We start from the raw sequence: 27,723 nt of genomic DNA on the forward strand, positions 1-27,723 counted from the left end.
TGCTGAAACTGTGCAGTTACTCCTTCACAGTTTCACTTGCCCCGGGAGAAAGGGAAAAAGGTATAATAGGGATCTGGCACAGAGATGTAGTCCCAGTGTCTATGCAATACTGTATTATATGTTGTAACTGAAAAACTATAGAATATCATACTGTGCAATTATACTTTCGAAATATTGTGTAATGAAGACTACAGAAAGAAGGATCCATGCAGTCAGTTATGACATGGAAATGAAACTGTAACAGGAATTGAAATGTATATACTTCATGAGATTTTGTGGGCCTGAGTCCTTAATACCAATTTTCAAGCAGATACAGGAAGATTGGGATTTCTGAAAAGCGAACACCAACAAACCACAGACTTATTCTCTCGTATTTTCAGTATCTAACTTAAAAATATAAAATATACTTATATAAACATACTTTTCTGTTTCTCTAATGTCAGTGATGCATGAAATAGCTGCTCAGATCGTTCACTCAAGTTAATTTGGCAGTATGATCATGCAAAAATACTCCATGACCGTTTAAAGTCTTGCTTTCAAAATCTTACATAAGTAAGAGAACAGAGGTGCTGTACTTGTATATGTACTTAAGGCCTTACTCAGCATTTATAAGCTGTATATGAACATGTAATGAATACTTTATAACATATTGTTGTAAGCAGATAGGCCATTTTAAGTGATCATTAACTTAGAACATTTGTCAACAATTCTTCTCCTATGTAGACATTTTACATTTTTACAGATGTGTCTTACAGTAGTCATTTATTTGTTACCAGTTACTGAGTTGTTGACAAATACATTATAAACTCTTATATCGGCTTATAACTACATTGTAGTGTGTTATAAACTATTTATTAACTGTTCATACCTCTTATAATTCCAAATAGAGGCTTAAAGTAAAATATTGAAAGTAAATGTACTCCTTATGCAGTGCTCAGCTGCTTGATTGTCATTACTGATGCATTAAATTAAATATTGTTTAGTAAAATGTATCTATTTTATATACTATTTGGTGGTTTAAGATGTAAAATGATGATATTTCATAAACTGATTATATGTTTTGGAGGTAAGATGTTAAATATAAAATAAATGTATTGTACTAAACTATAAACTGAACTTGAGAAGATGCATTCAGTTACTTTCCCCAACTTTCCCCAAAAGTGTTTGCAGTGTTTTTAGACTACATGAGACAGTGAAGGGGGATATGAGTGTTTGTTACCCCTGCAGCATGTGGAGAGAGAGAGAGAGAGGGGCAGTTTGTGTTTTGCTTGGAGGAGGAGACGAGGGGAGGGAGGGAGGGGGCAGGGGGTGGAGGAAGGAGAGGAGTGGGAGGAACTTGTAGAGTTGCCTTTACATTTCATTGAGAACTCGGAAGACACCAGGTTAACATCTATGAGCTGAGTCCTCTTTGCGAATTTTTCATTCTCTGTTGGACTAACTTTTGGGAAAGGATATTTATTTATTTCAAGCCAACAGCTGGAGTAAACCAAACTGTGGATCTATGCGCACCCTACGTGGGAGTCAACGACATTTGTGAAGTTGAACAGGAGGAATGTATCGTTTCTTTGTGAAACTAACATTTCTGATTCCTGCAATCGTCATCTCACAAGGTAAACTATCTCCAAAATGATATTCCCATGCATGTTGTAAATAACCTGAGTAGCCTAGATTTAAAGCTCAGCAAAGTAACTCTAACAATTAGTCTCTGAAGAAGTTAGGAGATGGATAATAGCTGTATTCATTTGATGAGAACTGGACTTCTTTAATTGCCATTTGAGTATGAGTTAAGGATTAGAAACGGCTTCTATTAAATCCACTCGAATCTTTTATTGCCTTATTTTTAAGAGCCTTTACTGGTCGTGGGAATAAATTCAATACAAGCGCAGATGCCAAAGCTGCGGTGCGCTTGGCTGCTGACTTCCTCGGTATATGCTTGTGAAAGTTATTCACACAAGTTCAAACTGTTTATTTTGTCCCCACAGACAGACCAGTCGTAGTAGTGTAATCTGACTTATACTTTACAACAATTAGGGTATTTATCTAAAACGTAATAAAAATGTGGATTTACCCTGAAAGTGTCAGGTGAAAGTGTTTTTTTAAATTGTAAAGACATTTTTTGGGGGGTAATTTTTTAAATGTAGAAAAGTCTGGATGTAGACTTTTGTTTAAGTCCTCCTTTTAACTGTTCTACAAGCCGGTTTTAAATAACATGGGAGATAATAGAAGTTGGTGCGTGTGTTGGAGCCGGGGGACGCAGGGGGATGGGGGCGGGGGGGTGTACCTTTTGTCTGCATGTGTGGGAGAGTGTTGTGAGTGCCGGCTGGGGGGTGGAGGAGGTGCTCTTATTATTCCCGTCTGCCGGTAAACAATGCCCGAGGAGAGTGTTTTATGGCTCGTGCTGGACTCTGATTTCTTTTGTTACGCATCTGAGCCCCGCAGCTGCTGCGCTTTCCCCGTAAAGCGTGCGCCCCCCAAAGCCACGCACCACGCGCGCTGGCCTCACCGGTGTCAACCACAGGATCCCCAAAATCCCCCACGGACACTCGTGTAACAAATCAATTAAAGATCGGGATCTGCAAGGGCGTGTGTGCATTAAAAAAAAATCATGTGTATAAAGATGTATTAGAAATCTCACTGATGAATAATTTCCTACTAATAATTCCAACTCTGTCTAATCCTGCTTAATCCCAACAGATAGATTAACAGTAGCCTACATATTTCCTTGTGAGTTAATGCTTTGGTAAAAGTGTGTTTTCAAACTTTTCGTGTGCTCAACAGGTCAAAAATGCTCCCTATCCACTGAATCATGCCTTAATGGAGGAAGATGTGAACTCACTTCGAATGGAAATGGAGAATGCAAGTAAGTAACAAGCAAAAGAAACAACAACATGTGATGCACCAGATGTTTCTGCAGACCAAAACATTAACATTTCCTGTTTCTGTTTGTGCTGTGTGCTATTTGTTGTGGTGTTTTGGAATTTGGGCAGGCTTAGTCGTGCATATAGGGTCATTTTGATACTTGAAAGTGCTTTTGGGTAGGAAAAGAAAAGGGGGCACATATTCCCCTTTTCATTCCAGCCTTTGAGCGGGCCCTGTGCCCAGCAACCAGAGGCCCTTGAGTTTCCTCTGGGCTGGTGTGCTCCCGTGCCCCTCCAGGAGCCACAATTCCTGTATGAAGCTGTACACATTCCCCCCAAAAGAGTTTGAGAATAAGTGAAGAAGTGAAAAAGAGAGTGTAGTTCCACAGTACTGGAGAGGTGAGAGAAGGGTAGCTGGACAAAAGCCCCCCCTCCTCATCAGTTGGCCCGTTAATGAATGCAAGACCCCTTCTCCAGAGAAGTGAGAGGACGCGTCCAGTCCTAAATCTTGTTTTTCTGCTCTTTCATGGGCGACAGCTGGGGCTCGCCCGCCGCCCGTCACCCATTGTCCTGTAGTCAGAATAATGCTGTGTGACTAATCTGAGTGGGCCTTCCCATCATGCCACAGCCACCCCAAACACCACAACACACACCAAACCCCTGCCATAACCCCCTCCACCCCCCCTTTCCAACCATAACCCCCACCTCTCCAAAAGGCTTGTCTGCTGCTTTCTGAATGGATACCCCCCACACCTCCCACCCAACCCCCTTCTCCTCCTCTCCACCCCCCACCTTACCCGCGTGTGATCTCCATTAGAAAGCCAGATGGCTGTGAAATGTAATTGGATTGGATGTCGAGAGAGTGAGATTAATTGGAATAAAGTGCAGAAATTTGAAGGCAAACAAGTGGGAACCAAAAAAAGCGGCAGATTGTGGGCTATTTGTTTAGGCTATGTATTGATGTTAATCAGTAGTGGTTGAGATACTTAGTATGTTAACATATTCCTTTTAACTGACATACACTACATTTAAGTCTGTGAGCTGTGGAGTATTCTTGTGCAATTAGACAAAATATGAGGTGAGAAGAAGATGTCTGTTTATAGATTTTACTTCTGGTCTGTCAATAGAGGAAGATGGGAAGATTTCTTTCACTTTTCGTTGTGATTTGTAGTTGTGCAGTCTCTTTTTATCCATCTAAAGAAGCTCAGGGGTGGCCTGTTCCACCCTCAGGGCATGTGGTCATGGCAGGCGCTTATCTGCTCTATGGGGACGAGGGGGTACCATTGAAGAGCCCATGCTACTCGCCCAGGGCCACAAATTCACAGTATCTAATCTGCACACACTCCACACACACATACACACACGCAGAGCTCTGCACGTGTGCATGCACTCGCACACAGAAATTCTCCCCCCTCCTCTTCCTCCACAAAGCTGTTATTGTGGTCTCCATCTCTGCTCAGTCCAATTAAAAACAGACAGGATAAGAGCATCACTTCACCCACCCGCGCTCTCTCTTCCTCCTTGCTTTTCCTCTCATTAATCATTCATCCCTGCCAAGCAGCCATCAGTCATGGGGTGCACTGGGAGATTCAGCTTCAGTGCTCAGGGGTCAGAGTGTAGCGTCTCTACCAAGCTAGAGGGTGGGGACTTCCAATAATGGTTCAAATTGTGTTTTTATCATTGCTTCATCTTATCATCACAAAACTGATTATTTGCATATTATGCCACATTAACTGGCAGAGTTCGGTTTGAGAACATGTGGTGACATGGGTGGAAAGTCCACCTGGGGTTGTTTGGTCGGCACTGTGATGAGTGAAAAACAATGTTCCAGATTCAGACTGGGATTGAGTTGCGTGACGTTAAGATGTGAAGTTCCTGTCACACATTGTCTGATGGAAGATGGAAGGTGAAAGGTTCAAATTTTACCTTTAAACCCACGTATGCAGCCCTTGATGCTACCAGTGAGTCATGTTGTGGTTTATGCTACAGTGTATGATCATACAGTGAGATATTTGAGTGGTATGTCAGATGTTAAATCCACTTTCAGTACAATTCCCATGAGTGTGAGAACAGAGAGTGAAATCACATGTTGGCATAGAGAACAAGGTTAGACTTGGTGTAAGTGTGGTAATCAGATGTCTTACAGATGGGTTCACTGGGATGATGTCTCCTGTTGAGACAAAATTGGTATGTTGCTCCAGCCTGCAGAAAGGATGTCTTCTGTCCTTCCTGGTTGTAAAAATAGCCTGCCTTAATTTAAATACTTTCAATATGGATCATCCCTAACAGGAACAGGCGTGTATCCTGTTTATCTATTTGGTGTATATTTATCTGTCTGTGTTTGATTGAGTTCAGCATTTGTTCTGTGATACTCTGCCCCACAAAGGCAAAGAGAATTAACTACAGAAAAGGGTTTAAAACTATAGGCTGCCTATCAATAGATAGACATTTTGTCATGCCTTGATTTTATGGCCTTTATGGCTGAATACTCATTGGCATAGACCTAAAAAACCCACTCTGTTTTACGACACAAGTCAGGCCTTATGAGTATCAATAATCAAAATGTGTCCTTTTAGCTTTGAACCATGTGTTGATACATTAAAATCAATGTAATATATTTATCTACAGTTTAATGCATTTATATATGCATTAAACTGCTGTTTGGTGTTGCATATTAATGCATTTATATATGCATTAAACTGTGTGTAAATATGTGACTTAAGAGTAAGATAACCACATTAAATCATGAATTCCAGTCGAGTCATAAGCCAAAATGGCAGTTAGGCTACTACTACTCTGCAAAGCTAAGCTAATTACCACTTCTGAATTTCACTACTCCTTTATTTCTGTTGGATAACAAACACAATTGCAAAGATTTTTTGTTCATTGAAATCTATGTAATACAATACCAGGAAACAGAAGAGCTAGCCGTGGCTGTCTCATCAGCTAGTTTTGACCTGATTTGTCTCTCACTCCAGTTATATTTAGTCTGTTTTTTTATTTGACATTATTCATTTCTATATATCTGTACATGGTAAAACAAAGATTTAGCCTTAACTAATTTTTAACCAATATTAATACATTTTAGTTTTGAAGGATTGTTTATTTGTAGAGACACAATGGAAGGAACAAGAGTGCATTCAGAATCCTTCGAACTTGGATGGGGGATTGAAGTTTTGTTTGTTTGATTGAAGACATCAAACATTTCAAATTATCTCTCCTCCTACATTTAGTGTTGCTGTGTTTATTTAAATCACATCTGATACAGATATTGATTCATTGCTGGAAAAGAGTTTAGTTTGGGGAAATCACAATCTTGTTTAGATGTAAAACTGTACTGAAGAAGTTTGTGGTGATGCTAGACAAACGGAAACGGCAAACGTGCTGCTGTAATGGGGAAGCACTCGGTCATGAGTCTATGAAAGAAGAGGTTATCTGAAGGCTGGGGGCTTCCTGTTTCTCATGGAGGTGCAGTTATGTAGGCAACTTAAAAAATATGCAAGGGCACAGCGTAGAGACAGTCAAATTTAGATTCCATTTGTGAAACAGTAATGAGGGCATAGTGAGGTTGAAAGGTTGTTACCCCAACCACGCCATTGCACGAGTGACTGACTGTTGATGCTGCTTTGCTGAAATAGACACTGTTTTGGTTTGAGGTGGCGGTTAATAATAAACTAGAAAACATCTGAACTGTCTTGCTATGTCTCTGAAATACTGCGAGATGTCAGACGGAAATAGACCCAAGACTGAAAATTGACAGTCTGCAGTGGTGGGCGTGATCAGACCTTTGTGACCTTGCACAGAGCTGTTTGGTGTTGCATATTGATGATAAAATGTCTCACTCATAAAGACTGTCTAGAGCAAGCTCAGCAACACTAAAAAGATGTTCCACTCTCCCTCAAGGAATGCTGCTCTTCATTTGTCCTCCTATAGAATTACCGGGCAGGCCTCTGTTAAGGCTCAGCTCCATGTAGGCTTAAGTGAATCAGGAGCATAGAAGTGCATGGCTAGGTCAAGTGCGCCTGCTGGTGTTGTACTTTTATTGGAGTTTAAGCTCTAAGCCAGCCACTCCCCTGGTTGGGCCCATTCCCTAGATGCCATGGCCCCTCTGATACAGCAGTGAATGAGGCTGGTGGGACGCTGTGGGAAAAAGATCCAAGCTGCTTTACCCCAAATGGAAACAAATTCATCATTTATCGTTGATTTTCAGTCTTAAGAACTTTACAATAATTATAAAAAGCTACCACGGAAAAAACATTGATACACAAACAAATATTTATATATATTGCTGAGATGGCCTCAAAGTACACTAAGACTGTGCAGTGATCAGGATACTGTGTGTCTGGAGATTCTCAGAGCGGGGCGATCAAAGCTGTGCTGTCAGAGTGCAGAGATAAGAGGCTATTTGGCTATAACGGGTGCTGAAAGTTCACATACACCGGCACAGGCTGTCAGATATTGAGACACCAACTCTTCTGGCAGGTCAGTGTTGCACTAAAGGGCATGGGGCAAGGGGGTAAATCGTTAAATGCATATGTGTGTGTTCGCCTGTTTCTGAATTTGGGTTTAAATTACACTCATGATAGGAGTTGTTACCAGCCAGGACAGTTAGTTACCCCCATTATCAGTGATGCCTCCATGTTACAGTGTGGCATTTCTGCTAAGAGAGACAAGAAAGACCACCAAAGGCAACCTAAGTAATGGACTCCAGGTTACAGCTGTGTTGTCACTGATAACCATCATGTGAAGTGGAGCGGCAGGCAGGTGTTTTTCCCTCCTTGTTTGACTATGAGGTGGGATGTCTCTGTGGGGTTAGGAGAGCACTAAAGTGAATCTACTATCAGAAGACAAGTACTTTGTGTGTGAAAAGTGATCTTGGAGTCATTAGTGAAGCAGGTGCTCAATCCTGATCAGTGTGACTGACCCTCATAAATCTTCTCTTTTCACTCCTTTTAGAGCGTGAGACAGGAAGTAGCTTAATTACTATCTAAACCATCTCTCCATGAGCCTCTTTTTTCATATGACACTTGTAGAAACTTATACTTGTAGAAACTATTCATGTTTACTTTCATCTGGTTTATCCTTTGTCTCAGATGGTAATCTGAGTTGGGGATAGTCATGTAACAAGCTCATTTCTTTGCTGTTTTGACTGTTGAGCTTTCTTTTCTAAGCTGTAGAGAGATACATTTACACAGATCACTTACTAATGAATTCATACACTTACTTCAGTGTTTTTTTACTGTCTGAATAGTTATTACTCATCCACTTACATCCTCCCACTGAACATAAAACATAAAGATTGTAGTACCATGTAGATTGGTCATTGTGGTTCTTCCGGGCCCAGTACATTTCTCATTTCTACTGGCAGAGTTACACTGTTCTGTTCTCCGTCTTACTAACAGATGTGGACCCCAGGGGTCAGACCTTGGCCAATGATTAGTCACATTGAAGGGAACATCAGCTAACGAGAAAAAATAAATCAGAAGGAAAGGACAGAAATAAATCGCCACTCGAAGAGGAAAAAGGAGGAGTTAAAGTGTAAGAGAGAAGAGAAGTCGATGGTGATCCTGTCATACTTTCACAAGCATCATGAAAGGAAACACCGAGATATAAAACTCACGCTGACCCACAGAAATTACTGTACACCACCCTCAGTCACTGACATAACATTTTCCACAGCGGTGGCATTTTCATCGCACAGTGGGGCTGGTTTTGTGTCGGAGGATAAAGTCACCCCCAGAGTGGCAGATGGTAGATCAGGCCCAGCAGGGAGAGAGGAGAGAGGGGAGAGAAGGCAAAGAGGCCGTCCCACAGTCACAAAAGTGTTTGAGGTCAGAGGTCGGGGAAGCATCTGCTCCGGCCTGAGGGGACATTGCATTGGTGGGAGAGACCTGTTGCCTTGGTTTGTGCTGCTGAGCTTTTCAGCATGTGGGTGGATCTTTATCTCAGATTGGACTGACTTCAGGACAAAAGGGATCTATTACAGTTAGTTAGCGTGGGGTGACACACACACGGGTGCACACACACTCATTATGTTTCATTATTCCTCCCAAAACTGAGTGTGGGTTTTATACCAAAACAGTGAATTCCCTTTGTGATTAGTCAGTTCATGTTGAAGTGAAGCAGGGGATCTTCAAAGCCTCCCCAAATGCTTTTACAATCTTCTGCCAATTGCAACTGTCTGGGTTCCCTGTGGGGCGCATGGGACTGTTAAAACTCCCTGATTGGGTCTCACCTAACTAAGTCAACAAGGGAAATTTCAGCAGTCCCTTGCGACATAAGGGGAACGCTGTAAAAAGCAAACTGCTGGGAGCTGTAAAAAGTCCACACAGGGGGAGAATGATGAAACAAAGCTCTGAAAAGCTGAGTGTGGGTTGAGGCCAAGATGGGGAAAATACTGCAGGGAATGAAGAGTCAATGGTGTCGGGGGGGAAAAAAGGAACTTAAATGAGGAACAGGTAAGGAAAAGAGAAATTAAGATAAAAAATGTGGTGTTTGGGGGGGCCTGCGAAGAGACAGAAGTTGCAACAGCTGACTTCACATGGGTTCTTTATGTCCCTAGAGGAGAGGTTGGCTTGTCAGCACCCCCATCTGACAAGGGGACAGAGGGGAGGGAGGGAGGAGGGAATAAGGGGTGAAGAGGAGAAAGGAGGAGGGGGGAGGAGGAGGAGTCCTGTCCAACAGCTGCCTTCATTAACATGCGCACCTGCTCCCTGTGGAGATACTAGGAGGCCAACAGATGCCCTCCCTTAAGCATAAACACTCACACGCTCATGTGCTCAACTACACACTCACACACAAGCTCCAATTCAAACATAAACATTTTTTTGGTGACTTGAATACATCTACATGTGACAGATAGGACTTCACCGTTGCATACATATTGGTTATTTGAGCAGATTAAATGAACACTTAGTGCGTAAAATAAATATCAGTGATTTGTGTTTTTTGAAGAATTCGGATTTTGCAAAAGAGCTGGTTTTTTATCATCTCAGTTTTTATGTCTTCACATCCTCATAATCAGTCAGTTTGAGCTATGTGACTGTAGCAGCATCTGTCCTTGGTCTGGATGAGAGGGAAGCAGCCAGGGGCTTAGAGTTTGAATGCAGTGCTTCATATGGGACATCCAGAGCCGGCACAGTCCCCTTGATCTCTATGGTCATTGAGGATGAGTGTGGACAGCGTGGGGGCGAAAGGTAGATGGGAATGGCCTGTTACGGCTAGACTATTTCGTTGCGTCTGTTGTCCCAGCAGAATGTGTTTTCAAGGTTCTGAGGGAGTCTAATCCAGAGAGACACACTAGAACAACATGTCATCCCTGTCCGACTGCACTGGGACTTCACTGGGCGGGAAACTATTAGTCCCCCTCTATTACACCTCGCCCCTCCCTTCCATTATTTCCATTATTTTTTTAGGTAATTGTTCCCATGTTTAAAAAAAAAAAAAAATCCTAGCTTTTCTAACCATTACTGTTTTCTATCTCTAGGTGTACCAGTGACTATGTAGGCAGCCGGTGTCAGTATCCAAGCCCCTGCAGCCCCTCACCCTGCCGCAATGGTGGTGAATGCCGCGCTGTTTCCCATGGCAACACATTTGATTTCCGCTGTGTGTGCCGCCTGGGTTTCAGCGATCGGCTATGCTTGACACCCACCAACCATGCCTGCATGAGCTCCCCCTGTCGCAATGGAGGAACGTGTGAGCTCATGACCCTCACTGCCTACCGCTGCCGCTGTCCACCTGGGTGGTCAGGTATGTAACTAAAATCCTCAAATGTTGTACTGTCCTTTCCCTCATTTCACCATGAGTTGTAATGATTCATTTTTGTCTCTTGTTGTTTTGTCTTTAAGGTAAAACCTGTCAGCTTGCCAACCCATGTGCCTCCAATCCCTGTGCAAACGGTGGCCAGTGCTCAGCCTTTGATTCAAACTATATCTGCACCTGCCCACCCGCTTTCCATGGTCAAACCTGCAAGCAAGATGTCAACGAGTGTGCCCAGACTCCCTCTCCCTGTTTTAATGGTGGCGTATGTGTGAACGAGGTGGGCTCGTACCACTGCCGCTGCCCTCAAGAGTACACTGGCCAACACTGTGAGACCCCCTACATGCCATGCAGCCCATCACCATGCCAGAATGGAGGCACCTGCGTCCAGAAGGGAGACACCATCTACGACTGCAGCTGCCTGCCAGGTAACACATAAACGTATCAACACATAAAGAAGCGGCACATTAGTAGTAGTGATTAACTTTTTTTTGGTTGACATATGGAGTTGCATATGGCCAACGCAGTGACAAAACACACACTTTTGTTTTCCTATGACATCAGTTGACCTAAAAACCCGTCTGTTGTGGTAGTAAAATCTGATTGGGTGGAATGAGTAATCTCAGGTTACCCCCTCCCATCTCTTTCTGCCAGCCTCCACTGGCAGGATGCAGTCGCACAGACGTTTCCTTCTGATAATCACCAGTGAGCCCCCACAACACCAGGGTTACACACATACACATAAATGTATAGATATACACAATCCCACACCCTATTCACGAGGTCACACACACACACACACACACACACAGACACACACACAGGCACACACACACACACACACACACACACACACACACACACACACACAGAAACACATACAAAAATATCTTGTTTTTCAGCTAAAAATGGCTGGTCTTTATTGTGTTGGCACCCAAAACCGTTGCATTGTTGTGTAAAACTTTGGTTAATGTTGGGTAATTGTGGTTACTGCTGTTACAGTTGGGAGTGATTGCAGCTGTGGAGGAACTGTTTTCACTCCAAATCACATTACGCAAAGCCCATTTCCACAAATGCTGCTCAGCAAATTGTTCCTGAAAGGATCAAAATTATTGTCTGATTGACTGCAACGGTGTGATATGCAGATGAATGAGGGATATTGTGGTTCTGTTAAAGTTTAACTCATGCTGTGTCACTCTCGTGGGTGTCCATGTCGGAATGTGGACAGACAGTGAAGCTGCACGGGCACCTGCAGAGCTGCTGGTTGATAGTTAATCAGACTATAGTGGCTGTAAAACACCCACTCAAGCCTTTGATGTTTGAGGAAAAGGCATGCTGCATGGTCATCTGCGGAACATTAAAACAATCTGCCACGAGGATAGAGAGAGTTTATCCCTTGCTTAAGTGCGCAGTGATAAGATGAGGAAGAGTGTGATTATTAACGAAAATCAAATGTTGTCAGACCAGTTTTATGTGTCTTTGTTACTCAACACTTTTTCACATATTGTCTCTGTTCATTAGGCTTCACTGGCCAGCATTGTGAGCATAACATCGATGACTGTCCAGGCCACAACTGCCAGAATGGTGGTGTATGTGTGGATGGTGTGAACACCTACAATTGCCAGTGTCCTCCTCATTACACAGGTAACCTTTTTCTAAGAAGATAACTAGAAATTTAAAAATCTTATTTAAAAAAATACTTATAAAACATTTGTAAACCTTCCCTCAATTGTGCTTATGCTTTGTTTTTCGCAGGTCAATACTGCACAGAAAATGTGGACGAGTGTGAGTTGATGCCCAATGCATGCCAAAATGGAGGGACATGCCATGACACACACGGCAGCTACCACTGCGTTTGTGTCAATGGATGGACAGGTGATGACTGCAGTGAGAACATTGACGACTGTGCTAGTGCCGCCTGTTACCATGGTGCTACCTGCCATGACCGCGTTGCCTCCTTCTTCTGCGAGTGTCCTCATGGGCGTACAGGTATGGCTGCCTGTGGCTCCTTAAGACGTATCCTGCTCATACATCATGATTTTGATGAAGTAATTAAATATAATGACACGGTTTGATGAAAATGTTTTTCTTGTGTTGCTCACAGGTTTGCTGTGCCACCTTGATGATGCTTGCATAAGCAACCCGTGTCAAAAGGGCTCCAACTGTGACACAAACCCAGTCAATGGCAAGGCAATCTGCACCTGTCCCCCAGGTTACACTGGGTCAGCCTGCAACCTGGACATTGATGAATGTTCCCTTGGTAAGTTAGTCGTTCCTTTCTTCTGGAGCGGTTAATTATTTCAATTCTTTACAGTTATCATGCACAAATGACCACAGATGCATGACATATCTTGTACCTTCAATGTTTTAGGCGCCAATCCTTGTGAACATGGTGGTCGCTGCCTCAACACCAAAGGCTCTTTCCAGTGTAAGTGTCTTCAAGGATATGAAGGCCCTCGTTGTGAGATGGATGTCAATGAATGCATGTCAAATCCTTGCCATAATGATGCCACCTGCCTGGACCAGATTGGAGGCTTCCACTGCATCTGTATGCCAGGTAAGAGCATTCGTTTACATTTAGAGTGGGAAAGGGTTGAATTAAATGCTTGTGTAGTGACAAAGGCAAGAAAATAAACATGATTCAACTAATAACTGTTTTGTCCTATGTTGTCTTTCCAATTTCAGGATATGAGGGCGTGTTCTGCCATATCAACACAGATGAGTGTGCCAGCCAACCTTGTCTCAACAATGGCAAATGCATTGACAAGATCAACTCCTTCCACTGCGAGTGCCCTAAAGGTGAGGATATGAACAGGAAAGATAGTATAATTAATGGTTTAAAAGAAACAGGGTCTTATCCTTTCAGTCTCTTTTAATCCCTTTTTGTTGAGACAATAGAAGCAGAGAAGAGGCTATAAAAGAGTGGATCATTTACTCACCTGTTAATGAGTGCAGAACTTCATATATATTGTTCATAGGATGAATGTAAATGATTTACTTCTTCTAATAGTTTCACTTAAGTTTTGATTTTTTTTGGGGTGAACAGGACAGAGTAGTTCAGGTTGCAGAAACATTAGCATAATTGGCGGGCATGAGAGTTTGTGTAAGAGCTTAGCGCCAAAACCGGGGGCAGGGATTGGTTTATGGCTGGTAAGCTGGAGACTATTGTGTTGTGGTTTGAAAGAACTGTTACTCTGCACAGTAAGAGCTGAAAAGGGGGGCGGGGGGTGGCTGAAAGGAGTGTTGTGGAATGGTTCTTAAATGTCCTGCAGAACAAATTAAAATATAGATTCGTTTTTCTGTTATATATCTCCACATTTCTCACACCATATAAGTTCATACATTTAAGAATAATAATTAATCAACTAATCTGAAGAAAAGTTAAATTCTCTATTTTGGTCAATGCATCTGCAGGTTTTTCGGGGAATCTGTGTCAGGTGGACATTGATGAGTGTGCCAGCACCCCTTGTAAGAACGGAGCAAAGTGTACCGATGGTCCCAACAAGTACACCTGTGAATGTGCTGAAGGTACACCAAACTATTTCATTTATTGAATTTTCCTGTTTGAATCTTACATTTTTCTAGTTTCTCTCCAAATGAATGTTCCCATTATTCTATGAATACTTACTTTATTCTCTATTCAGGTTACACAGGGCAGCACTGTGAGACGGACATTGACGAGTGCTATTCTGACCCCTGCCACTATGGCACCTGTAAGGATGGCCTAGCCTCCTTCACATGCTACTGCCGCCCTGGCTACACTGGCCGCCTGTGCGAGACCAACATCAACGAGTGTCTAAGCCAGCCTTGCAAGAATGGTGGTACTTGTCAGGACAGAGAGAACACATACATCTGTTCCTGCCCCAAAGGCACCGCAGGTTAGAATCTAGACATCCACATTTAGCTCTTTCAGATCCTTACAGTTAATGCATCTAAATTGTCCTCTCATCATTTGCTTACTTGTGTTCCAATACATAGGTTTTAATTGTGAGGTGAACCTGGACGACTGTAAAGGCAAACCCTGTGACTACGGGAGGTGCATCGACAAAATAAATGGCTACGAGTGTGCGTGTGAGCCGGGCTACACAGGTGAGCACTGGGTGGAGTTTACAGGTGCAGGGGGATGGTCCCCTGAGCACAGGGAGGGGCAGATAGGACAGGTGGCTGGTGGGTCCACTCTTGCAGAACAATGGTGTCATATTACGTGTGTGGGATGGGAGGAATAGAGAAAGGAACACAGTCCCCAACCTGATACACACATAAACACGCACACAAAGCACTAACTTTGTTTGCCATTTCAAAAGACTGTGACGCTGGACCTGGAAAGAGTCTGTAAGTTGATACTTTAAAAGTAAAAGAGGCTGGCCTTTAATCACATATCTGGTGTTCATTTGTGTGTAATTGCATGACAAATCCTACTGATTTCAGTTCATTTAGTGTGTTGGCACACATCTACCTGTAATGTACCAGCATATCAAACTCTTCTGACAAAATCTTATCTAGACAAGGGGAGCACTCTTGTCTTCTTCCCTTTCATGGCCCAACAGAGCCGGTTCTGACTGGTAGCGTGATTATGCTAAAGAGGGGGCAGGGAGGAACAAGTGTGTGTGTGCAGGCTGCTGTGCATCCCTCCTCCTCTTTCTCCCCTCCATCTTTTTGTGCTGACGGGGTGAGTGTGGAGGGCACGGCGGGACTGAGACACAGAGGGACAGAGGACTATTGTAACTGAAGATCAGGCAGTTGGGCCCTCCCCTCCTGATTGATGAAGGGCAGAGAAGGAGGATGCTGGGTAGGCGATCAGAGGGGGGTTTAATTGTTACTCGGCCGTGTGTGAAATGGGTCTGGCCTTCTGTCCCTGTAAACAGCCCAGGGTGAGGTTAGTTCTCCCTGGATGGGGGGTGGTGTGTGTGTGTGTGTGTGAATAGGGTGAGCAGCAAACACCCCCCCCCCCATCCTGCTGGCAACACCTCCCCCTCTCAGATCCAGCTGAAACCCTCCTTCTGCCTATTCAACAGGCCGCCATTCAATCAATGGAGGAGAGGCAAAAGGGCCTCCAGGGGCCGCCAGGCTAGGCACACATTGGAGCTACTACAGGTTCTGCCTGTTGAGTGTTCAGGGAGTCTTTAGTGTTAGCTCTCTCTATTGTCCAAAAGCCATATAGTGCACATCAGCTAGCAGCGCATACAGGCTCAAAGAATACTACATCAGAGAGAATTGACCAGCTGTGGGCCGTTAAGAATGGGCAGTGTAGATATTTATCAAATCACATTAATCAAAATCTCATATTCTGACAGTAATATATACTGAATTGTGCTGAAATAATTTGTCTTTCAGGAGCAATGTGTAACATCAACATCGATGAGTGTGTCATCAACCCCTGTCACAACGGGGGTACATGCATTGACGGCATCAACAGCTTCACCTGCCTTTGCCCAGAGGGCTACAATGATGCAACCTGTTTGTCTCAGGTGGACGAGTGTGGCAGCAACCCCTGCATCCACGGCCGATGCCAGGACCTCATCAATGGGTATGCACACATTCATATTTAAGACAAGCAAGCAGCAAAAAAAGGCACAAATAGAGCTCAAACAAACAAAAAAACACCAATAACCTTTTTTTTTTTTTTACTGCAGCTACAAATGTACCTGTGACTCTGGCTGGAGCGGCCCAAATTGTGACATCAACAATAACGAGTGCGAGTCCAACCCGTGCATGAATGGGGGAACCTGCAAGGATATGACCAGTGGATACCACTGTACATGCAGAGTTGGCTTCACTGGTCAGTTATAACCCTTTTGACCTCTTGTCACTCCTTTTCATTTCCTTTGCTCATTGAGATTTGAGTGTGAGGTTTGCTCACTGGTATCTAACCCATGTGTGTCCTCTAATTCTGCTATTTTAGGACCTAACTGCCAAACTAACATCAACGAGTGTGCGTCCAACCCCTGCCTCAACCAGGGCACCTGCATCGATGATGTGGCTGGATACAAGTGCAACTGTTTGCTGCCCTACACTGGTACGACATATATAGCTGCGTATTGTTATACTTGCAGGATCAGACTAATACCTGGGTTGTCATTTTAGTCAGCTGCTGACTAAGCTGTTTATGTAGGTCTGAAAATGTAAAGACAATCTTCCACTTTTCACAGAGAGGGCTTATCCTATCCGATCCTATCCTGTGTTGTTTTAGAAAACATCACTCAGTGGCCACCAACAGGGATGTATGTTATTGGCATCTCTGTGTGGAAAGATCTGCTTGTCTGCTTTGCAGGGATAACAGAATGTGTGTGTTTTGGAATAACATGCCACAGTGGCTAATACAACCCGGAGAGCTGGAGCCTGCTCCAAGCCCTATTCCCTCTTCCGGCACGTCCTGTTTCCTGTCTGTGATCAAACAATAGCAGGAAATAGGAAGGCCTTTCCTGTTTAGTCAAGTCGTCATGGAAATGGATAAGGAAGAGGGATGGAAACTAGGATCTAGCAATTGATGACACATTTTCACAGTAGTCTAGAAATATATGGATATTTACTATTCATTCTGTGTCTCATGTTTGTTTTTGATGTGCAGTTGCTCCATATTTCCAGTGTAAAGCAGTAATACTGATGTGTTCTTTTTTCTCCCAGGTGAAAACTGTGAGACCCTGCTGGCCCCCTGCAGTGCTAGACCCTGTAAAAATGGTGGAGTGTGTAAGGAGTCTGAGGACTACCAGAGCTTCTCTTGCATCTGCCCTGAAGGATGGCAAGGTATCCTATAACTATTTGTCTCACCTTTTTCATGTTTAGATGTCAGTCACATCAGTCACTGGCATGCACATGCACTGGCCAATGTAATTAACCTTTTTTCTCAACTATCTTTTTCTTTATTTCAAGGTCAAACTTGTGAGATTGATATCAATGAATGTGTGAAGAGCCCATGCCGCAATGGAGCCATTTGCCATAACACTATGGGAAGCTACCAGTGCAAGTGCCAGCCAGGCTACACTGGCCAGAAGTGTGAGACAGACACTGATGACTGCAAACCAAGTAAGGAACAGATTTGCACCACTGCAAGCTCTCATCTTGTTTACAATTTAAAACATCACTTGTAAACAGTGTTCTCATTTCCTCTTCTCTGTGTTTCAGATCCCTGCAGTAATGGTGGTCTTTGCCGCGATGGTATCAACAGTTTCATGTGTACCTGTCTGCCCGGGTTTCGTGGTGGCCGATGTGAGCAGGACATAAACGAGTGCGAGAGTAACCCCTGTAGGAATGGGGCCAACTGCACTGATTGTGTCAACAGCTACACATGCACTTGTCCACCTGGCTTCAGTGGCATCAACTGTGAGATCAACACCAATGACTGCACTGACAGGTAGCTGGCCTTGTAAAAAATATGTTACTTAACTGTTAAATTTGCTGAATACTGAACTCAAAATGAGAATAATAATGTTTTAACATATTAATTTTCTTGTGTTTCTTTAGCTCTTGTTTCAATGGTGGCACCTGTGTGGATGGAATCAATGCCTTCACCTGCCTGTGTCTGCCTGGATTTACCAGCAGCTACTGTCAATATGATATCAATGAGTGTGACTCCAAACCATGTCTCAATGGAGGTAGTTGTGTGGACAGTTATGGGACATACAAGTGCACCTGTCCTCACGGCTACACAGGAGTCAATTGTCAGGTAGGGAGAAACATTATTTTGCCAAGTTAATCGTGTAGGGTTCTGTGTTGGTTTTATGCATTGCCTTCATTTATATTTATTTAGTTTATTAATCTTTCTTTGTTTCCCTGTTAGAATCTTGTGCGCTGGTGTGATTCATCTCCCTGTAAAAATGGAGGCACATGCTGGCAACAGGGAGCCTCTTATACGTGCCAGTGTCAGACTGGATGGACTGGCCTCTATTGTGACATTCCCAGTGTGTCATGTGAAGTTGCGGCCAAACAACAAGGTACAAATGTTATTTTCCATCCATGTGATAACACGTATTTTTGTTAAATTGATGGAATTGATGGAATCAGTCTTGTGCGTGATTTGTTAATTCTGTAACCTATTCATTTTTCATAATCTCAGGTGTGGAGGTGGCTCACCTATGCAGGAACTCAGGCCAGTGTTTGGATGCTGGAAACACACATTACTGCCGCTGCCAGGCAGGCTACACTGGGAGTTACTGCCAGGAACAAGTGGACGAGTGCTCACCCAATCCTTGCCAGAATGGAGCCATCTGTACTGATTATCTGGGAGGCTACAGTTGTGAGGTAGGAGATATATTTAAAGTTGAATTAATGTAATGTTGAATTATTTGATGGTAGATGTGGGTAAAAATACTTATTTTTTGATTTTTGTTGATAGGTGTAAAAATATTTACACAAAAGACTGAAATCCTATTATACAAAATGCAATCATAGAAATCTGATTTAAATGACAAATAATGCATATAATGATTTTGAATTTTTCTTTTTCAGTGTGTCCCTGGCTACCATGGTGTAAACTGCTCAAAAGAGATCAATGAATGTCAGTCTCAGCCCTGTCAGAATGGAGGCACCTGCATTGACCTCATCAACACGTACAAGTGCTCCTGCCCCAGAGGAACACAAGGTAGACACCTGAATATACACATTTACATACACATGGACTCACGCTGGCAATAAATGAAATTTGATATTTGTATAAATACAGATGACCACAAAAATGAGGATATGGATATGGACATTTCCCTCACCCAGTATTTCTATCCAATGTAGGTGTTCACTGTGAGATTAATTTGGATGACTGCAACCCGTCCACGGACCCACTCACCAACGAGCCCAAGTGCTTCAACAACGGCAAGTGTGTGGACCGCATTGGAGGCTACCAATGTGTGTGCCCAGCAGGCTACGTGGGTGAGCGCTGTGAAGGTGATGTCAATGAGTGTTTGTCAGACCCTTGTGATCCCAGGGGGTCGTACAACTGCATTCAGCTCACCAACAGCTACCGCTGCGAATGCCGCACTGGATATACAGGTACTGACATGTTTCCAGCTGCACATTACAACACTGCAATATGCCTGTGCCCAATATCTAAACATCCAGGAGAGGACATGACACAAACATTTTGTCTCTGTTTACCAGGTCAGCGCTGTGACAAGGTGTTTGATGGCTGCAAAGGGAGACCGTGCAGAAATGGAGGGACGTGTGCTGTTGCCAGTAACACACCTCATGGTTTCATCTGCAAATGCCCACCTGTGAGTACAGCTGTGTGATCTGTTTAGACCGTTTCCTTTTTTAGAAATGTTTCACAATCCCTTTTTTTACTGAAGGGGAACACAGTGATCGTAACCTCTTTTCATTTCTGTCCCTCTAGGGCTTCACTGGCTCCTCTTGCGAATATGATTCTCGCTCCTGCGGGAATCTGAATTGCAGGAATGGAGGTACATGCGTGTCAGGCCACCTAGGCCCACGCTGCCTGTGCCCATCAGCCTTCACTGGACCTGAGTGCCAGACCCCCACTGACAGCCTCTGCATCTCCAACCCTTGCTACAATGGTGGCACTTGCCAAATCACGCAAGATGCGCCTTTCTTCCAATGTAGCTGCCCCAGCAATTTCAACGGCCTACTATGCCATATCCTGGACTATTCCTTTGTCGGAGGGTTTGGCCGGGACATCACCCCACCTCCGGAAGTGGAGGTGAGCTGTGAGATTCTTCAGTGTGACGAGTGGGCAGGGAACCACATCTGTGACTCACTGTGCAACAACCATGCCTGTGGCTGGGATGGAGGAGACTGTTCACTTAATTTCGATGATCCGTGGCAAAACTGCTCTGCAGCTTTGCAATGCTGGCGCTACTTCAATGATGGGAAATGTGATGGCCAGTGCAACAGCCCTGGATGTCTCTATGATGGCTTTGATTGTCAGGGCCAGGAAGGACAGTGCAAGTAAGTCTAGAAAACTGACAAATTGTATATTGTAGAAATGTTTTTTGGGATTTGTCATACATTTGTGCTCTTTTAGATATGTCAGAATATTAACCCAGTCTCCATCCTCTCTTTCAGCCCTCTGTATGACCAGTACTGCAAAGACCACTATGCTGATGGTCACTGTGACCAGGGCTGCAACAATGCAGAATGTGAATGGGACGGCCTGGACTGTGCCAACAACATGCCAGAAAAGCTGGCAGAAGGTCATTTAGTTCTAGTGGTCCATATTCCCCCTGAGCAGCTTAAAAATCATTCTTCAGCCTTCCTCAGAGATCTCAGCAGCGTTCTCCACACCAACGTGGTCTTCCGCCGTGATGCCAAAGGAGAACCAATGATTTTCCCTTATTATGGCAATGAACAGGACCTGGTTAAGCATAATGTGCTGAAACGTTCTGCAGATGGCTGGCCTGAATGGGCTGCGGTGCCAGCGAATGTTTTGGGTCAAGTGAAGGAGAGTGTGTCTGCCATGGTTAGCCCACGTAAACGTAGAGAGCTGGATCCTTTGCAAATCAAAGGGTAGGTACCACAAAAAAAGCATTTCATCAGAAGAACACATCTCTTTCATTTTAAACATGAATATGGATTACATGAAGTGTTGAATGCTAACGTTTTTCTCACTTATTTCTGCTTGTAGGTCTGTGGTGTACCTGGAGATTGACAACCGGCAGTGTTACCAGCAGTCTACTGAATGCTTCCAAAGTGCTACAGATGTAGCTGCATTCCTTGGAGCACTGGCTTCCAGCGGGAATCTCAATGTGCCATACATTGAAGCTGTCACCAGTATGTAATCTACAATTTCATATGCGTATTCAAAGTTTCACATTAAAAATGATCACAAAGTTGAAATCTCAAGTAACACATAGGGACTCTGACTATCTTTCCAGGTGTGCGACCTACTGCCGAACCTTCAAAGCTTGATCATATGTATATAGTCTTCCTGGGCTTGGCTGCTCTGGGTTTCATCTGCCTTGGTGTTCTGGTGTCGCGTAAGCGGCGGCGAGAGCATGGCCAGCTCTGGTTCCCTGAGGGATTCAAAGTGTCGGAGCCCAGCAAAAAGAAACGCAGAGAGCCAGTGGGAGAGGATTCTGTAGGACTGAAGTAAGTAGACTTAGACTATAGTAATATGAAGGCAGCTATGTTTTATAAAGTCCACCTCCAGCTGTGTGTTGTGTTAGACCTGACTGGCAGTAGTGTACTGTATCATGTGTCTTTTGTATTTGATGTCATAACTAACCTGCCTTCTCTTCTCAACAGGCCTATGAAAAACTCTGACATAAATCTTATGGATGACAATCAAAATGAATGGGGTGATGAAGATCCAGACTGCAGGCGCTTCAGGGTAAGAGGAACATTTTGATATTAATCTCCTCTTGTCTGAATAAACTGTGTAGTACCAAAGTAGCTATTCAAAACTATTTTAATGTGTGGCAATACTCATTTTGTAATGATTGGTATTTTTTACAGTTTGAGGAGCAGGCCATGTTGGATTTGAGTGACCATACTGACCACAGGAAATGGACACAGCAGCATCTGGACGCAGCTGACCTACGTATTGCATCCATTGCCCCTACACCTCCTCAGGGAGAAATTGAGAATGACTGCATGGACGTCAATGTCAGGGGACCTGGTGTGTGCACTTTTAAAAACATTGCATTATTTGATTCAGACTTTTTTGTATCATAAGTGGCAGTCACATGATTGGGAACTCATTACACCCTTCTCCCTTCCTCTTTCAGATGGTTTCACTCCCCTGATGATCGCGTCCTGCAGTGGTGGAGGACTGGAGACTGGCAACAGTGAAGAGGAAGAGGATCCCTCAGCCGAAATCATCTCTGACTTTATTTACCAGGGGGCCAACCTCCACAACCAGACTGACCGCACAGGCGAGACTGCCCTCCACCTTGCCGCCCGGTATGCCCGCTCTGATGCTGCCAAACGCCTCCTGGAGTCCAGCGCTGATGCTAACGTTCAGGACAACATGGGACGCACTCCTCTTCATGCTGCTGTGGCTGCAGATGCACAGGGAGTGTTCCAGGTAACCACTTTCACCTACAGGAGTCTCATAGTTCTCAGGGCTTTGATTTTTGATTACGTTTTGCCAGCTTTCCATACTTAACTCAACAAGTCTCTGTTCTTTTTAGATTTTAATCCGAAACCGTGCCACCGATCTTGATGCTCGCATGCATGATGGAACAACACCATTGATTCTGGCAGCCAGACTTGCCGTCGACGGGATGGTGGAGGAGCTTATCAACTGCCACGCTGATGCCAATGCCACTGATGATTCTGGTAGCTAACGTTTATCAATCTATCTCCACAGTCCTCAAGGTCCTTCGCTGTGATGGGCTGTTATGATAATCCACCCTGTCTTTTTTCTCTCTCTCTCTGAAGGTAAATCTGCTCTTCATTGGGCTGCGGCTGTAAACAATGTAGAGGCTGCCATGGTGCTGCTGAAAAATGGTGCCAACAAGGACATGCAAGACAACAAGGTATGGGAAATCATGTGACTGTGAGGGAGCTACATGCAAGTATTTACTACTTCACATTTAGGGCAGTGTACCTAGGGTATTTATGTTTTTTTTTCTTATTATTTTTCTAGGAAGAGACACCGCTGTTCCTTGCCGCCCGTGAGGGCAGCTTTGAGACAGCCAAGGTTCTGCTGGAGCACTTTGCTAACCGTGAGATCACTGACCATCTCGACCAGCTGCCCAGAGATATCGCCCAGGAACGCATGCACCACGATATTGTGCGCCTTCTGGATGAGTACAACATTGTCAGGAGTCCAGGCCTTCACAGTGGCCCTCTGAGCACCTCCAGCCTCTCCCCACCTCTCTGCTCCCCCAATGACTATCTTAGCAACCTGAAGCCAAACCTTTCTGTCAAGAAGGTTCGCAAACTTAGCTCTGGAAAAGGAGGGAAGGATGGGGGCAAAGATAATAGAATGAAGAAGAAAAAGTCGCTAGATGGGAAGAATAATTTGCTGGACACATCGGCTGTCCTCTCCCCGGTTGATTCCCTTGAGTCACCCCATGGCTACCTATCTGATGTGGCCTCTCCTCCCATGACATCACCCTTCCAGCAGTCCCCACCTATGTCTCTCAATCACCTACAAGGGAATGGTGACTCTCATATGGGCCAAATGAGCATGGGCAAGGATATGGGCTGTATGTCATTTGACCCTAACCCACCTCGTCTCTCCCACCTGCCCGTGTCCAGCCCTAACAGTCAGGGCACAGCATCCATAGGCGGCGGCAGAGTAGGCCAGTGTGACTGGGTCTCCAGGATGCACCCAGGTGTCGGCCAGCAAGGAAGCTTCGCCCAGGCACCACCCATGTCTCACAACATTATGGGTGCTCTGCACGGAGTCAGCACTGCCACTCTCTCACAAATCATGGGCTACCAAAATCTGCAGACAAGCCACCTCAACTCATCTGCACACATGATGCAGCAGGCTCACTCGCGGCAGCTCCAGCACCAGAACTCCAACTCCACCACAGCCGGGCAGTCCATGACCCAGGGATTCCCCAACATCGAGCTGAACAGCCCAGATATGCAGCCAAACAACAGCTCAGGCCGCTCTATGTCCATCCACACTGTTATGCCCCAGGAGACGCAGATCCTGGGCACCCAGTTTCTCACCCCTCCCTCCCAGCACAGTTATTCTGGCCCCATGGACAACACACCTAACCACCAGCTACAGGTGCCCGACCACCCGTTTCTAACTCCTTCCCCTGGCTCTCCCGACCAGTGGTCCAGCTCGTCACCACATTCCAACATGTCCGATTGGTCAGAAGGCATCTCCAGCCCACCTACAAGTATCCATTCACAGATGAATCTACTCCCAGACCAGTTTAAGTAAAGACTTGTAAAATGAACTGAACTCTTTAGTGGGAAAAATATATATACAAAGTTCATACAGAAAGAAGGTGACAAACCTGTCTCCAGACTGAAGATGCTCCTTTTTTATTATCAGTTTTTATACTAACGATAAGAACAGTTTTAGTAATTTTGTATTTATTTATGTGATTTTTGGCCTGAAATATAAAGAAGATGCTTTTATATTTATGCTTTTTTATTTTTTTGTTTCATTATATATGGGAAGATTAGGAACCGTTTAAAAGGAGTGTATATCAGAAGAATACTCCTAGATGTGTACACTGGCTATTTATTTGTGTCTTGTGTTGCTATATTCACTGAATTTATTTTAAATCTTTTGGCGCATCGCTCTCCACAAGTTTTATTTTTGGGATTTGCATTACATTATGTTTGTACAGATTTCTTTTGACTTTCATAGATTATTTTAAAAAATTCAGTATTAATTAATTATATTTTAACCTCTTTTGTCTTTTTAAGGGACAGGTTTTGTTACTGAACAACATTTCACTAAGTCTTATCACTGAGTTTGTGTTAGTTGATGATCAAATATATATACGACACGTCACCTTTCATAAGATTGCTCACAACACTGTTCTCCCTTGGAAAACTGATAAGACACATTCAACAGAGGTAACAGAGATCTTGTAATTTACTTAGAGATTTGGGACCTCAAAGCACAGAACAAATATTTCTAATGAGTTGAGAGATTTCATGGCAAAATGAGTGGAAAATGCATCTCAGTCAACCTGAGCCAATTTTTGATTAATAATGGTCTGGGCTGGTGTTGAGTAATTGATTTGTGATAATTTATGATGCAAGGACTGTTTCCTTATTGCGTTTCATATTGTATCGCAAATTAGCGATTTTGGTTACCATGTTTAACCTTTTAAAGTGTTAACGTGCCACTCGCTTGTAGAAAAGTTGAAATGTTACATTCGCCACAGTTAAAAATAGTGCCAGTGTGATTTTTGTTTTTCCTAAGAAAAGCAATGTATTTGTGAGATTTTATGTATAAATGTCTTCAAGGTGGAGAACACTGTGAAAGAAATAGGGACCTTAATGACATCACCTGCACTTTGTAAAGGAGTGTAGATTAAGGTGTCTAAATGTCATGTTTTATAAACTAATCCAGAGATAAAAATGTTTTTAAGAAGAGATGTAATTCAAAATCAATGTTCATGCAAAGTTGTAGTTTGCAAAGTATTTCCTGATTAAAAATGTTTTGTAAAAATGGTCTTGATTCAATAAAAACTGCTGTTAAGCTTTAAGATACGCCTTCCTCTCATGTTTATTTTGTGGTTGATGGTATAACTAGCTCTTCTGCAGTTCTGGAGATGCAGCATCTGTTGCAATAATGTGAAAAGTCACATCACATCATCACAGGAGTCAGTCACTGATGGAGTGGAGAGAAATGTATAATGTTGCAAAGCAAAGTTTGTGGAAGTCACACTGTATGCTGTCCTCCCTGCTTTGTCAAACGTGTGGTAGGCAGACCTCCATACAACTACACTTTCCAGTGAAACCAACACAGCTGCATGCCCCCCTTTTGCACCCTTGCTTGTCTGTCGGTTCCACTACTTGCCTTATATGTACTTCCACCCTGTTTTTCACAAAGTTTTTGCTAACCATGTAACTGACCAAATACAGGAAAGAAAGACAGTGTTTGAAATGTTATTGGTGAGCCCAGAGGCATAGACATACTTTATAACCCTTTGCCCATCCTGTGTTTTTTAGAACTTTATGATATATCCCTGATGCTGATACAATTTGCTTGTATTTTAATAAATGACCTTCAAGTTTACTCTGCTGTTTCCTCCTGTATGGTGCAGGATTGCGATTTAATTCAGTTTTTATCTATCAGTAGCTGACGCCATCTAGTGGCCATAAACTACTGAACAATGACACGGGGAACCTAGGAGGAAGAAAACATCACTTCTGCTGTGCTGCACAATTTTAGACACAACAGTCACCCACTGCTCAAAAATCTTTGCCTATTCTTATTTTACTAGGATATTTGAGCTTCACTATGCAGAATGATGTATATGCACAGTTTAATTATATAAGGCAGTCATCACATTAATCTGCTGATGAGGAAACGCAAGACATACGTATAATTACAAGCATGATTGTGTGACATCACAACTAGTCTGAAAGTCAATAAAGGTCTAGTGCAAATTATACTAGTGTTATGTGGAAAGCAAAGTAGGAGCAAAGTAGGAGATCTTGTGCTTAGCAGTTACTTTTGAAATCAACAATATTTGTATATTTATAGATTCTGGACTTTTCAGTGAGGCAGAATATTATTTTAAGTTAAGTAAGTGAACATTTATGTGGGGGAAAAAACACATCAGATGGAAATTATACATTTACGGAATTACACAAGTCACAAGTTGTTGATGCATCCTATGTCCAACATTATCTGGATGCTCAACTTGATTCTAAGCGGATTTAGGTCAGACTGATCTGGAAAAGAACAAATCCAAGAATTAAATTCACTTTACACTTGGAGCACAGAGAAATACTTGAAATGCATGCTCATTTCCCCACAATAGATTGTATTGTTTAGGTCACCATGGAATAACTACTGTATGTGCATTTTACATTTGAAATGTGTCATTCTTTCTGAAATATAACATGCAAAATGAACGATTAAATAATCCTAAAAGTGCTGAATCTTTTGCAACATTGCTGCTATTACACTGAGAAGAAGGCTACTTGTTTAAGCCATCTTTTGGTCTGGCCACCTTGCTCAGGGTACTGGCAATCACAGGGATCTATGCTTTCTAATTGTAGGAAATGACAAAGGGTTAATTTAATTTTGTCAAACATGATACAAATGAAGTATATTTCTTTTTGGTAAGCATTTTATCGTATCAAAATTGATCTTCACTGTGATGGCCTGGAATAGTGTGTTTTTTGTGGTTGTGTTTGTAATTAGTGCTGTAAATTTCTGCAGTGGGTCTGCACATTTTAGGCCTTAGTCTGGGCCACAAATGTCCCATCAGACTTAAAGGATTTGTGCTGGATTACTGTATTTCTACAACCATACACTACTTCGAATTCAGTTCAGTTCAGTTCAGTTCAAATCAAATCAATTCAGTTCAGTTCAGTTCAGTTCATTTTAATTCAGTTAAATTCAATCAATTCAATTCAATTCAGTTCAATTCAGTTCAGTTCAGTTCAGTTCAGTTCAGTTCAGTTGAATTCAGTTCAGTTCAGTTCAGTTCAGTTCAGTTCAGTTTAGTTGGAACTATTGAACTAAATAATGAGACCAGGAAGAAACCAAGAAACGTCC

General features: G+C 43.3%; 1 protein-coding gene across 1 annotated transcript; it reads left to right on the forward strand.

Annotated features, from left to right (window-relative positions):
• The first annotated feature begins 1,495 nt into the window (after positions 1 to 1,495).
• Positions 1,496 to 25,036, forward strand: notch1a (notch receptor 1a). The gene is made up of 34 exons (XM_053339966.1): positions 1,496 to 1,610; positions 2,779 to 2,860; positions 10,345 to 10,607; positions 10,706 to 11,044; positions 12,138 to 12,260; positions 12,372 to 12,605; positions 12,721 to 12,876; positions 12,988 to 13,173; positions 13,302 to 13,415; positions 14,031 to 14,144; positions 14,261 to 14,494; positions 14,595 to 14,705; positions 15,951 to 16,143; positions 16,250 to 16,395; positions 16,519 to 16,632; positions 17,241 to 17,360; positions 17,487 to 17,639; positions 17,739 to 17,967; positions 18,078 to 18,279; positions 18,394 to 18,547; positions 18,670 to 18,854; positions 19,062 to 19,194; positions 19,341 to 19,598; positions 19,707 to 19,819; positions 19,939 to 20,510; positions 20,628 to 21,068; positions 21,187 to 21,332; positions 21,437 to 21,650; positions 21,807 to 21,891; positions 22,017 to 22,179; positions 22,289 to 22,587; positions 22,694 to 22,841; positions 22,944 to 23,041; positions 23,152 to 25,036. Exons 1-34 carry the CDS (start codon positions 1,553 to 1,555, stop codon positions 24,409 to 24,411), a joined length of 7,440 nt encoding a protein of 2,479 aa, XP_053195941.1. The 5' UTR covers positions 1,496 to 1,552; the 3' UTR covers positions 24,412 to 25,036.
• The last annotated feature ends 2,687 nt before the right edge of the window (positions 25,037 to 27,723 follow it).

The sequence above is a fragment of the Scomber japonicus genome, chromosome 19, assembly GCF_027409825.1.
Source record: "Scomber japonicus isolate fScoJap1 chromosome 19, fScoJap1.pri, whole genome shotgun sequence".
Lineage (NCBI taxonomy): Eukaryota > Metazoa > Chordata > Actinopteri > Scombriformes > Scombridae > Scomber > Scomber japonicus.

Bases quoted from the DNA above. Each gene is read 5' to 3' on its own strand.
- notch1a (XM_053339966.1), top strand. From the start codon at position 1,553: ATGTATCGTTTCTTTGTGAAACTAACATTTCTGATTCCTGCAATCGTC. The intron at 19,820-19,938 runs GTGAGTACAGCT...CTGTCCCTCTAG, and splicing joins TCATCTGCAAATGCCCACCT to GGCTTCACTGGCTCCTCTTG. The intron at 22,588-22,693 runs GTAACCACTTTC...TGTTCTTTTTAG, and splicing joins ATGCACAGGGAGTGTTCCAG to ATTTTAATCCGAAACCGTGC.